At 37.8% G+C, this 14092-nt stretch overlaps 1 protein-coding gene across 6 annotated transcripts in view; it reads left to right on the forward strand.

Moving 5' to 3' along the window:
* Window positions 1-14092, forward strand: part of Arhgap12 (Rho GTPase activating protein 12) — a 96782-nt gene that overhangs the window by 64690 nt on the left and 18000 nt on the right. For 4 of the 6 annotated variants that reach the window (XM_038332700.1, XM_038332698.1, XM_038332703.1 and 1 more), the window contains 3 exons: window positions 3268-3342; window positions 7591-7652; window positions 11934-12015. In XM_038332700.1, the coding sequence (XP_038188628.1) occupies window positions 3268-3342; window positions 7591-7652; window positions 11934-12015 (219 nt within the window). The remainder of the gene's footprint in view (window positions 1-3267; window positions 3343-7590; window positions 7653-11933; window positions 12016-14092) is intronic. The other 2 variants (XM_038332702.1, XM_038332704.1) reach the window with 1 other exon arrangement.

The raw sequence follows: 14092 nt of genomic DNA on the forward strand, positions 1-14092 counted from the left end.
TCACTTACACTCTAAACAGTATGGTTTCCTTTCAGGGCAAGGTGGACATTCACTGTGCCTTTGTAGAACATTGGTCATACCCTGTTAGAAGATGATGGGGTGATAACGTTCTAAAGTTAAACACATTGCCTTTAAAAGAACATTGTCATTCTTTCTCTTTAAAGCCATCATCAGTTTTCTCTTGTAGCACAATGAACAGGTTTTTCCCCACTTTTGCTCCTTTTGTTTCTTGTGAAACAGGATCTTTCTCTGTAGAGAAACTTATTGTAGTAACTTGGAAGTTATTTTAGTAACTTCTATATTGCTGTAAAGAGACACCCTGATGGAGGTAGTCTTATAAAAGAAAGTATTTAATTTAAGGACTCACAATTAAGAGAGCTATATTTCATGATCATCAAGCTGGGGAACATGACAGTAAGCAGGCAGGCATGTTGCTGGAGCAGTAGTTGAGAATTGTAACTGATCCACAAGCACAAGGTGGGGAGTAGGGAGAGGGAGGGAGGGAGGAGGGACCTACAGGTCATAGCACACTTCCTCCAGTGAGGTCACACCTCCTCATCTTTCCCAAGCACTTCCACCTACTGGGGACCAAGCATTCAAATATATGAGGACATGAGGGCAGTTCTCATTCAAGCCACCGTAGTGACCCTTCTGTCTTCATCTCCAGCGTGTACACCACTGTGTTTGGTGAAAATGAACTTTGTTGGTACGTTCCCTCATGTTTGGCTACTTTTAGTCTTAAATACTTTTATAAACAATTGATTTTATTTAGTTCAAAATAAGATGTTTTGTTAGTGTAATTGAGTATAAATTAATCTTTGTAATAAAACAAGATAGATTTTTAAAGTGGTATACACACTTTCAATGTTTATAATATGGTCTTACAGAACAATAATGAAATTAGACCAATTTCTAGGTTTTGTTTTCAAGAATATTTTATAACTAAATGTAGATCTAGAAGACACACTGAATGAATGACGTTTTAGAATCATGTTATTGAAGATATATTTGAAAATCTATTAGTATTGAGATTAGCCTAGGCAAGTAAGATTTCTTAGAGGTGTTTAATGGAATTGGATTATATTTCTAGGTATAGAAAACTCTTTGGCAAAAGCCATTGTTGAACTACCTCCACTACCTCTTCAAGTGAAAATAAAAATATTTTGGTGAGGTATACTTAGAGTTTCTTTTTTCATATATCCCGTTATAATCAAGAGTGAGTGTACACACATGCACACCCATTTCTGTGAGATTCAGTTTTAATCTGATCCTTGAAGTCACCTTCACCAATTATTACTTCACGTCCTTTTTTTCATCTAATTGCCTCCAGGCAGCAGCAATGTGACTGTCCTGAGAACAGACGTTTACTTATTTTTAGTAGAAATCTCTCTCTTCCAGTTTGCCCTTTGAAATAGATTCACAGCTAATTGCTTCATCAAGTAAATATTTCCATTTCTTTCTATCACCTAAATATGCCTTCTTAAAATAGGGCAGTCTTTGAGGTTATGAAAAAGTGACTGCACTGGAACAAGCTTATACATAATGGTTATATATAACAAACTGAATAAAACCCAGTGTTGTGTGTCAAGTGTTATTACAGCAACATGGATTCTAGTTCAGAAGCCGGATAACCTTGAAGGAAGTCGTTGTGGGATGTGGGTATTACATCCAAGTGGATTTCCTTGTTTCTGCTTATGTATGATTCTTACTAAAACTGTTCATAAATGTGAAAGATGTGTGTATACATATATACTTACAGAGGTACATAAATGTACACTTGCTTCTTTACTATAGTTATAATTATATGTTCATTACTACTCTTATTTGGGATTATATGTCTGGTGGACCTATATTGCTTTTGTTCAATTGCTTTATAGTTTGCAGATCATTAAATCTTTACTTTTTCAGACTGTTAAAATACACAGAGAAGTCATATTACTGAAGTCAGAAAAATTACTCAAATGAGGTTGAACTGAAATTTGGATGGTCTAGTTTGTTTTTCTGGAGTTTGTGAATAGGAATTTAATATTTCATCTATCAGTGGTATCCATGGTATTAGCTTTGATTGTTTGGTTGTAAGATTGTCCTTTCAAAGCTTACCCTGTAAGTCTTGATTGCCGCCTAGTTTCTGTAAATATAAATTGTACCAGTAGCAAACTGAAGATGTTTTTCAAGTGAATGAGTATTGAGATCAGGTTTGCATTGTTACTTGCATTCCTAGGCTTGTTGTCAGAGTCTTCTAGTTTCCTGAGTGTAGACATCAGAATGAATAGATGTGGAGATGAATATTATTTAAAGGCATTGTGTAGTTGGGTTGGAAATTGGTTAAAAAGTCCTGGTACTCACTTATTCAAATCATTCAAAGCCATCTAGGAGAACGGAGAAAATTTAAATAGAAGTAAGAGTTGCTACGCCCCCCCCCCCCAAAAAAAAACCCTTTTAGTTTTAATCCTTCATAAGAAATACTATCTTGGGGGCTGGAGAGATGGCTCAGTGGTTAAGAGCATTCATTGCCTGCTCTTCCAAAGGTCCTGAGTTCATTTCCCAGCAACCACGTGGTGGCTCACAACCATCTGTAATGGAGTCTGGTGCCCTCTTCTGGCCTGCAGGCATACACACAGACAGAATATTGTATACAGAATAAATAAATATAAAAAAATAAAAAAAAGAAATACTATCTTTTAGTTTTGACCAGACAGGCTGTTTCTAGGACCCCTTGCTCATTTGCTCTTAGGATACTCTTGTAAGCTTAAACATGAAGGCATCCCCCAGGGCATCACTTATCTTTAAATTTAGATTTCTGTGGTTTTTATTTTTATCTTTATATCTAATTATTGAATGGTAACTATTAATTCCTTGAAATATGGTTAACAATTAAATTTATTTTCTCATTACTTTAGGCTAAAACTTCTATTTTGCCAATTACATGTAATTCTTGTGAATGTTTCTAGCACAGCCCTCAATAATCACGTCTATCATACTAATAACATGTTATATGGTGGCTAGTATATAATTTTAAATAGGATTAATTAACAGTGATGGACTATTTTAGTCAACATAGTTGCTATAAAAACATAGTTGCCATAGTTTGTAAACCTTTAATAAAATATGTAGTCTTCAACTCAATGCCATCCTACTTTTAGAGCTGAAACAGAGTAACAAGCAAAAGGTTTCCTTTGTTTGCCTTGCTAAGCTCTCCCACTGTGAACACGGGGAGAAACATATGTTTAAAATAGAGTAACGTTTTTCATTACTTATTTCTTATAGGAGTCTCCAACTACCACAAAACTCTGCTTACCTGAAAATGAGTCTTCTCCTACCTCATCAAAGCATCAAGATCCAGTTAGTATATTAGAAAAATGTAAAATAAATAGCCTAGTCTTTTCAATCACTTTCAGTAAATTAACTTTTTAAAAATATAATGTTGAAGTAATTTTTGTGCCTTTATTAAAATTTATTGGCCTTTTAGAAAAAATACAATTAAAACATTTTTAAGAATCAAATTTTAATTTGTTTTAAAGTCCCTTTTATGCAAAATATGGTATTAATTTATATGTGATAATTCTAAGTGACAAATTTATACTTGGTTTTTAAAAATAAGAATTTCCAAGCCTGGCAATGGTGGCACATGCATTTAATCCTGGCACTTGGAAGGCAGAGGCAGGTGGAGTTCAAGGCCAGCCTGGACTACAGAGTGAATTCCAGGAGAGCTAGGGCTATACAGAGAAATTCTGTCTCAAAAAACAAATAGCAACAACAGAAATTTTCCAGAGAATATTACAATTACACTTCTTTCTTTCCCAGGCCAGCAGTCTAAAGGTAAGACGTATGCTCTTCCTTCCCAGCAGCATGACTGCCCTTGCTGATCTGTAATATGGAAGGCCTTGTTAATGTGGCCAGCCAGGGAACACTGGAGATGCTAAGTCCTCACACTCTCCTGCTTTCCTTTCACACTCATCTGCTCTTGGCCTGCACTGCTGTCCCTTATTGGTGACATTCGACATTTTTAAGGACAGGATAGCAAGACTACACTCTTGGGCCCCTGCTGTGTCCCTCGCTCGTGCTTCCTGTGTCCTCTTCTCCCATACTGCATAACACTCCCATACTGCATAACCCTCCTCCCTCACCGAGACTGCCCCGCACCTCTGCCTGATAGCCTGTGCATATCCACTAGGGTGAAGTTCAGACTTGACTTCCTTAGAGAATGTAGGCCCATCCCTAGGCTAGATGAGGTTTCCTTGTGATACTCTTTGTAGCCTGAGTTTGTTTACTTATTTTGTTAGCCAAGAGCAGTACTGGCACCCTCTGTGGTCAGCTGCCACTGCCTGTCTTCCCCACCTAGGAGTGCTGTTGGCAGAGCCAGGGGTACTCGTTCTTACTGCACAGTCACACAGTTACTGCTCAGCAAATACTTGATGAATTAATAAATGCAAGTTTGACACTTTAAAACAACAAACTTTTATTGTTACTATTTGATGAAATTGTGTCAGACTTGTACTTACAGAGTTCAGACTCTGTGCAGGCCTGGGTTCCCACCTGTGCCTCACTTCCTCCTGGTCCTTCCTGACCTTTGTTTTCCCTTCTCCTCATTTATATGTTCTGGAAATACATGCATGTTTTAAATTGTTGTTCTCTTATCTTTGTGGTTCCCATCATGTTGTATATACTTTCTCTTTTAAAAATTAGTACTAAGTAAGCTAAGAGATAAATGATGAGCTGTAAAACAGCTTCTCTTTAGACCTGTTTTTAAATTTGGGCAGTAGACAGTTCACAGAAACCGCCTCATAGACGATGCTTTAACAAAAAGGAATTGTAAGTAATTGTGGAAACATGAGCTTGTAAATCTACATACAATTTCAAAGCACTGGTTTACCAATATTTTCACTGTCTATTTGACATCTGTTAAACTGTCCTGGGTGTAGGGTGCCCTCTGATGGCTTCCGTAGGAACTGTCTCACCAGTGTGCCTTCTGTTTCAATGCTTTCCGTTAAGGCAGAACAGCTGTGTTGATCCTGCCAGGACCACTGTTTCCACACAAACACGGTGTTGCGGGTGTGCTCCTTCCCTGTGTGCCTTTTCTGTTCTTTTGCCTCCCAATGAGACTGTTATCCCTTTGACCTCTCTTTCCGGTGTCTACTTTCAAGGCCTTTGCCTGCCCTACCTGTCTCTTCCATTCATATCTAGGAACTACAAAGCTGTTTCCCCCTCCCTCTGTGTGAGTTAAAATCTTGTTGTAAAAGTTTAGTGGAAATGAAGGTACAGATTTAGAAGGTTTTCTGTCATTGAAACTGATTCTGGTGCCTACCTAGCTGTTTAAACTTGGCACTTCCCCTAGTATCCTCCATTTCCCCTGTGTGCCAATCCGTTTGTCTACCTTGTTATATAATTAGAGGACTCTGGGATGTGCTCTCTCTGTCTCTCTCTGTTTCTCTCTGTCTCTCTCTGTGTCTCTCTCCCTCTCTCTCTCCCTCCCTCCCTCCCTCCCTCCCTCCTGTTTCCATCTAGTCCAGGGGTCAGCTCCTTTAGGAAGCCATTCTGATTCTGTTCTTTCTCATCCAGGGTGAATTTTTTTTTGTCCAGGTTGAGCTAGGTGTTCATTTCTCATAGCACTTAACACATTGTGTGATGATTGGTTTGGGGTACTTTCTATACATTTGGATGTAGCAAGTTTTGTTCTTTTATATTCAAATGAGAGAGTTTACTAATTAGAGCATCAGGACTTTGTCTTACTCCCTGTGGAAATTGGGTGAAAGCTCTCACTCCTTTTGAACAGTGCCTGAACAAATGCAGCTTTTTGCTGGTTTGTTTGTTTCTAGTCAGTTTCATCCACCTGTTGACTCTGGTAAGAATCCCTGAGTTTTGTTTTTTATCATTCCTGCACATACACTGTCAGTCTCTCCTGCTGTTCATTCACTTTTCCTCTTTGTTTTGATACCTGTGTCTCTGTCCTGCTGCTGCCTCTGCTTTTGAGCTTTCCAGCTGTGACTTTAAAAAAATACCACAGCGTCTCACTCCCGTCAGTCTACATTAAAGTGGCCCATTCAGAGGGATTAATGCCATTCTCTTTCTTTGGAAAATTTCTCCCTGTATCTGATGAAAGGACAATAAACGCAGAAGGCTCTTCTGTAATATCTTACACATGCTTAAAATTGCATTTATGCAATTTATCTTGTGCATACTTAAAATTGTGCCGTTGACATTTTTGTTGAAAGGCAAGAGGATTCTTACCAATTTTCATATCTGAGATCAAACAGAAATATTCTTTTAAAAATGATTGCAGTAAAATTATGAATGCTTTATTTCCAAGTTTTCAATATACCAAAAATAGGAGCTAACAATTTTTCAGCTAGAGATGCAAGTAAAGTTTCAAACATTATCTTGTAAACATTAAGAAGATACTCAATATTTTGTTTATTTACCATACAAAAAAGTTTGATTTTTTTTTTTCTTATTCAAGTACCTAGAGAGAATTTTCCGAGGAATCAGTTGAATAGAAATAAATTTTGGGTCTGGAGAGATGGTTCAGTTGTTAGGATTGCTTGCTGCTCTTGCAGAGGACCTTAGTTTGGTTCCCAGAACTCATACCAGGCACTCACAGGGCCTATGATACTTGCACTTGTGTATGTACATACCCACAAACAGATACACATGAATATGCAGAATTAGAAGTAAAACAACTATTTTTTTAAAAAAAGAAATTCTTAATTTCTTTGTATATGTGTTTCAGTTGAGTTATAATTGCTTATTGTCTCGTGCATATTATTTGGAATATTGATAATTATAACAGCCACCAACTCAATAAGATTAATCCCATTCATGTAGGAAACTAATATGGTGAGAAAGTATTACTTCATTTTTATCTGCAAGACTTTTAAGGTAACATCGACTAGCGATGGTTAGTGATAAACTTTGTGTCACTCTTTCTTTTTAAACATAAGTGTTTCCAGTGTCCAGACCACATGGTAACATGGTTAATGAAGCGCATATTGGCGTTTCTTTGTATCACATTAAAATCTGTGTAGCACACTAGATTCTTTTGAGTAATTTTCCAGTCACTTCATTTGTTCTGCCTAGTCACTATTATGTTCTAACAAGATTAGTACATTATTTTACTATGTTAATTTTGTACTGTTTATCATAACATCACATCACATTCTTTGAACAGGAAGATGTAAGCTTTTTTCTGTTGATTATTTGTGAAACTCTTAATTGCTAACGAAGTATCTGATGGCTGCTATGACTTAGGAGAAAAATATGTTTCATCAGATATGGTTGGGCATGTCCATGAATGGTAGAGGAAGGAGGGCAGGTATTCAAGGCTAGGCTTGGGTTTATAGCAAGTTCCAGGCCAGCATGGGCGGCAGGAGCCCTTTGTCAAAGTAAATAAATAAATAGTCCTTAATTATAAATTACTGAAAATAATGTGATAAAAATGTGAAGATGATTAAAGCACTTTAATAATAAGTGTGTTATAAAATGACTGCTCTTTTAAGGTTGGAACTGCAAGACCATTTGGATTCTATTGATTATTACAATTTGAACATTATTGTCTATATGAATGCTACACTAAAAGTATCATTTTGTTCATAGGGTCAGGAGAAATATGGATTGTTAAATGTAACAAAAATTACTGAAAATGGAAAAAAGGTTCGGTAAGTATGAAATCTTTAATATTCTTACATGTTTATCTGATTGAAGTAAATGAAAACTTATTTCATTAGAACTGATAAACGATTTAGAATAATTTTCAATCATGTATTTTCTGCTTTGTTTTCCATAAAATATTTTCTTTGTTAACATCTTTAAAAAGTAATATTTAGAAACAAGAGTGTCCTGAAGAAACATTTGCTTTCTTTTGAGATATTTTTCTTTCGGCAAGTCATTAGTGGTGGTACATAGTAAAAACGAAGATACGCTGACTACTGTAGGAAAACTCTTCACCAGCTGTGTTCCCTCTCAGGTCCCCTGAGCAGTAGAGCTTTCTTCCAGAGAGGATGTACATATAGATGTTTGTGTGTACGTAGATGCCATTATTAAACGTGCTCCGTTTTATATTTATCTTGGAGAGAGTTCTACTTCATTGCATCAGAGCCGGCACGGCGTGTGCTGCTGCAGTGCAGTCAGTCACTAGCAAGTCAATCATTACTTATTTTCAAGAATGAGACCAGGCCTGCTGTTGGCAGGTATTTAGGGTGCTTACAATTTTTGCTGCTATACACAATATCACATTTAGTGTTTTTCATAGATAATTTTGAAAGTGTATAAATGGTTTGGTGGGCAGTAGTGCTTGCTTTGCAAATATGGAGGCCCGAGTTCAAATACCCACCAACCATATAAAAAGACTAGGTGGGACTGGGTGGTGGTGACTGTGGTAGCACATGCCTTTAATCCCAGCACTCAGGAGACAGAGGCTGGTGGATATCTGTGAGTTCGAGGCCAGCCTGGTCTACAGAGCGAGTTTCAGTACAGCCTGGACTACACAAAGAAACCCTGTCTTGAAAAAACAAAACAAAACAAAAAACCCAGGCGGGGCTGCATGTGCCTATCTCCTCCAGCATTAGTGGGGGAAGGAAATAGGCAGATTCTAAGGTCTCGCTCATCAGCCAACCAGCATGGCCAACATGTGTTCTGTTTGCCTGTCTCACGACTCTGCATGTGCACTCGTACACTTGAATAAGATACCATATACACACATACACACAGCGTGTTTCCTCCCTCCCTCCCTCCTTCCGTCCCTCTTTCTTTCTTTCCTGTCCTATAACTTGCTCTATAGATCAGGCTGCCTTGAACTCAGAGATCCACCTGCCTCTGCCTCCCGAGTGCTGGGATTAAAGGTGTGTGCCATCACCTTTTTTTTTTTTTTTTTTTTTTTTGGTTTTTCGAGACAGGGTTTCTCTGCAGCATTTTTAGAGCCTATCCTGGAGCTAGCTCTTGTAGACCAGGCTGGCCTCGAACTCACAGAGATCCGCCTGCCTCTGCCTCCCGAGTGCTGGGATTAAAGGCGTGCGCCACCGCCGCCCGGCACCATTTTTTTTAAAGAAAGGAAAACAATTCTCCCTTTTACAGCTAAAGCTGGGAAGGCAGAAATGGATCTTTCATAGTAGAGAGGGAGGGTCGTAGATGACCTGCAAAGAAGCAGAAGCACCAATATGAAACAGGTTCACAAATAAATGAAAGTCACCCTAAAAAGAGTTCCACACAAAATGAAATCAAAAATAAATTTTAATAGACAGTGTTAGAATCTGCATTATGTCTAACATGCACATAGACTGTTTAGATTTGCTGAAACAGTGGGTACTGAAATTGAAACAAAGGACTGTGTTTAAAAACAGCCTAAAGTGATTTAGAACTATGAACAGGGATGTTAAAGTGTTTTTTTTAAAAAAAAAAAAGTAGGACTAGGAACCTAGTAAAAAAAGGGGGGGAAAGCATTTGATGTATTACAAATACAGGTACTATAAAATGGCAAAGCAAGGAGATAGAAAGATGGCTCAGCGGGCCAGATTGTTTCTTGCACAACCATGAGGACCTGAGTTTGAATCCTAGCACCCCTGTAACAAGTCAAGTATAGTCTCATCATACCTGTAACCTCCATGCGATAGGGGCAGAGACAGGAGGATCACTAGGGTTTGCTGGCTGCCAGCCTAGCTCCAAACAAGAGGTTTAGGAAGAGACCTTTCCCCAGAGACATAAAGCTGAGTGTGAGAGATGATAGAGTGACGGTGCTCTCTTCTAGTCCATGGTGTGTGCAGCTCATGCACTTACACACATGCACATATGCTGTACTTACATATGCACATGCATACCTGTGTGCATAAAATAACAACTTGGTGAATCAGTTCATGGTTCATTGCTTCATGAGTAATAGCCATTGATGGGCTAGGGATGTAGCTTAGTTGCTGTAGTGCTTATTGGACATACCCAGAGACCTGGGTTTGATTCCCAGCATGCAGGTGGAAGTGGGAACTTCAGAAAGAAGTTCAAGGTCATCCTTGACTCTGTGTTGGGTTTATCCAGCACTGGGACACATATGACCTGGACTTAATTACACTTTATTGGGGGGGGGGGAAGTTGTGCATAAGCTACAGGAAATGGAAAAGTAAAAACTCAGTAGTGATTTTACTTCACTTTCCTTCATCTATGAAGTTCAAGTATGTATAAGAAGTAATAAAATACATCTCATTAATAAATAGTGAATTCTACATTCTGAAAAAGTAATCAAACATGAATTCTCCTAGAGTTCCCATAGAACGGACTGTGTGTAACTGAGAGGAAAGTCATACTTCTTTATAGCCTGTGGAGTCAACATTGCTTTTACCCCCCAGGAACTGAATTCTCTTATAATTATATCTTTTATTTGCAAATACTAATCTGTGTTTGCTAAAAAGAAATTTTCTAGGCTTCAAATAGATAGAAAAATCTCAAATAATGTAAGGCTCACTCCAATGGGAAAAACATGTAAGCAAAAACTCTTTTATGGAAAATTTAAGATAACAAAGCAGGGAAGTTGACTTAATTCTGACCAGAGTATAACACCAGTCACCTTTAAGGTTATTAGTAGGAACATTGATAGTATTACTCATGTTTATTGTGAACTTAACATGTGTATCTGGAGATAGGATCGTGAATCCATGGTTAGTTTCTTTTAAATTTTTTTATTTTATTTTATATATAGGAGCATTTTGTCTGCATGTATATTTGTGCACTGTGTGCATGCTGGTTTCCAGGGATGTCAGAAGACAATTCTGAGTCCTCTGAAACTGGTGTTACAGATGGTAACCACCATGTGGTTGCTGCAAATTGAACCTAGGTCCTCTGCAAGAGCAAAAAAATGCCATCTCTTCAGCTTCCAGTGGACAGTGTGTTTAAAAGACCCATATACAGGGCTAGCTAGATGACTCAGCAGGTGTAGGTGCTTGCTTCCCAAGCCTGTCAACTTCAGTTGGATTCCTAGGACCTGCATGAAGATGGAAGCAGAGAACCAATTCCAGAGATACCCTCTAACCTCCACATGGACAAGTACACACAATAATATATATAACACTTAAAAAAGAAGACCTGTATACACAACACACCTAATACTGGTTGCCTTTGGAATGTGGATTGGAAGAGAAATGGGAACTTTTTCCTTTACACCAGTGTTTCTCAACTTTCCTAATGCTGTAGCCCCTTAATACAAGTCCTTATGTTATGGTGATCCCCCCCAGCCATAAAAATATTCTTGTTGCCACTTCATTAACAGAAATTTTGCTACTGTTAACTATTGTAATAGAAATATCTGTGTTTTCCTGTGGTCATAAGCAACCTTTGTGAGAGGGTTGTTGAAACACCAAAAGGTTGTGACCCCTAGGTTGAGAACCACTGCTTTATACATTTTGACTGTGCACATGGAGGTTAGAGAATTGTGGGGATTTTCTCTTTATAGTATGTGAGTCCAGGGGATTGAACTCAGGTCATCAAGCCTAGCAGGTGTATTTACCTGATGAGCCATCTCTCCAGCCCCTCCTTCATATACTTTTATACTCAGTTTTGACATATATATGTTGACTTTGTAATTTAGTAATTTTTAAAAATCTCATATTAGTGAGGAATCAGTAATTATATACTTTTAAAATATTTTGTATACTGCCTGTTGTTTTGAGTATGTTTTATCCATATGACTTTAAAACATTCTTCTTAACCACATTGTGCTAGATGAGTTCTATGTGAAAACAATTGGGTATTCTGGTTATAGTTATTTTGATTACTTACATTTCTGACTAACCTCATTTATTGGGGGGGGGGGCTGTATGTCAGATTGAGGCCCTAAAATGACTGTGGGTGCCATTAGAATCATGTATCTAGTATAAATAGTGTAAGTGCTAATCACGAAATTGTGGTCTTGGTTTCTAATGTTTAGTTGACAGTGTTGCTTTTCATCTGTATCATTGCAGAAAGAACTGGTTGTCTTCTTGGGCAGTGTTGCAGGGTTCATCTTTACTTTTTACCAAAACTCAAGGAAGTAGTACAAGCTGGGTAAGTATTTCTCCTCTGTGGACATGTTAAACACTTAAATTATGTGAGTGTTTAGGCTGAATGTCAAGGCTCTAAATTTCCAAAGTCCTTAAAGTAAATCACATGTGCATATAAAAATAAAAAACATTGTCCTGAAGATGCCTTCTGACCCACAGGAGACAGAAAAGTCTAGTTGGCTGTGTTAAAATCAGCAGTTGGCTTTATCCTTTGAACCACCAGCTCTCAACTTCAGCATTGCAGAATATTGACTTCCTTTTTAGGATGTAAAAGCTTTTTTGTGTTTAAAATTATTATTTCAGGTATTTATTTTGAAAATGGGTAGTCATATGCTGGGCCCAGCTTTGCTTGTCTGACCCTTTCTAACTAGGGTCGACTCATGTCCATGTCTGTGTAATGTCAGGTAGCTTTTAGGAGACAAAGAAATGGGGTTTTTCTTTTCTTTATTTTAGAATTTTATTGCTATTGTTATTAAGTTACATACAAGGGGGGCTGGAGAGATGGCTCAGTGGTTAAGAGTGCTGCCTGCTCTTCCAAAGGTCCTGAGTTCAATTCCCAGCAACCACATGGTGGCTCACAACCATCTGTAATGGGGTCTGGTGCCCTCTTCTGGCCTGCAGGCACACGCACAGACAGAATATTGTATACATAATAAATAAATAAATATTTAAAAAAAAAGTTACATACAAGGCATAAATTGCTGATGTTGAATGCTGGCATGTGTCAGCTGTTCTAAATGCAAAGGCTTATGTGCATCTTCTCCCGCTATTCCACAACATCCACTTTGCTTTTCCTCTTTTTCCCATCACAGGTGAAAAATCAAGGTACCAAACATTCAAATAACTTTAAGACTTTACAAATACTAAGTGACAAATCTGGGTTTTAGAATATTGAAATTGGCTTCAGTGTTCATACTCTGGGTATTTCTAGAACTCTCAGTAATTGCAATTAAAGTATCAGTATTCAAATAAAGTTTAAAAATGAAATTACCCTAAATGTATCTGGTCTGTTTTTATCTGACACTAACCAGCATTTTCTTACAAATACTGATTTCTTTTTCAAATAGTAGAGGGTCACCCTTTTGTTTTCTGCCTTTGTGACGCAGCCGTTTAGACTGTGCTGAACCTGCCAAGCTACAAGCCTGAGCACTCTGATAATGCACTCTAAAAATCCAAATCAGCTTTGCATGAATGTGAGCGTTCTAGAATATTTCTTCTTTTTGTGCCTCACTAATCCTTGAATTTGTTCTCTGTTCAGCGGATATAGTGGAAAATGACTTAGAAAACACATTCATATCCAAAGATGGAAATGTTGGTTTGACCTGTCTTTCCTGAAGTAGATTGGGATATGTCTTCCTCCTTTTCCCACTGAAGTAAAGTATGTGGTCTTTGTGTTGAGGCATTTCTGAAGAACTGTGTTTGTACTTGGGGTTCAACTCTTATTAGAAACTGACTGAAGAAAATGAATGAACAAAAAGAAATGGAGAAGCAGTTAAGATTAATAACTAAAAACCCAGTACCTGAAACAAGCTGCCCAGCATTCATTGATTTGATAGCTAATGAGGCTTACCTATTGAAGGCTGTGGTAGATAAGATACAAGTAGACAGACCAGTGTGGTGATGGAGGTCATCTAGGTAGGTGTGGTTGTATTAAGATTAAAGTCTTTATTTTTTTTTTTTAATTTGAAAGAGAGAGCGAGAGACAGACACAGATTAAGAAGAACCATGTAGTTACCAGGCTTGTGCTGCAATCCTACTTAGCCATGTTATCAGCCCTGTATGTGATTTTTTAAAAATGTAAACAACTTTAGAAATTGGCAGATGTCATGTGAGCACAACAGCACACAATCATTCATGAGATACTTGTATTTTGTTTGAAGTTTTGCTGCATAACACTTTTGCACAATTTAGAATTCATTATTAATGTGTTGATACTGACAGATGCAGATGTGGGAAGCCTTTTTGTCACCCGACTGACTACTGTGCTGCAGTTGTGATACAGCTCAGAATTCACTGGGCTACCAGGCTTGAAATTGTAGGGTAATTAATGAGATTTTCATTGAAGTGATTTATTTATCGTA

The sequence above is a fragment of the Arvicola amphibius genome, chromosome 6, assembly GCF_903992535.2.
Source record: "Arvicola amphibius chromosome 6, mArvAmp1.2, whole genome shotgun sequence".
In the NCBI taxonomy this organism is placed as follows: Eukaryota; Metazoa; Chordata; class Mammalia; order Rodentia; family Cricetidae; genus Arvicola; species Arvicola amphibius.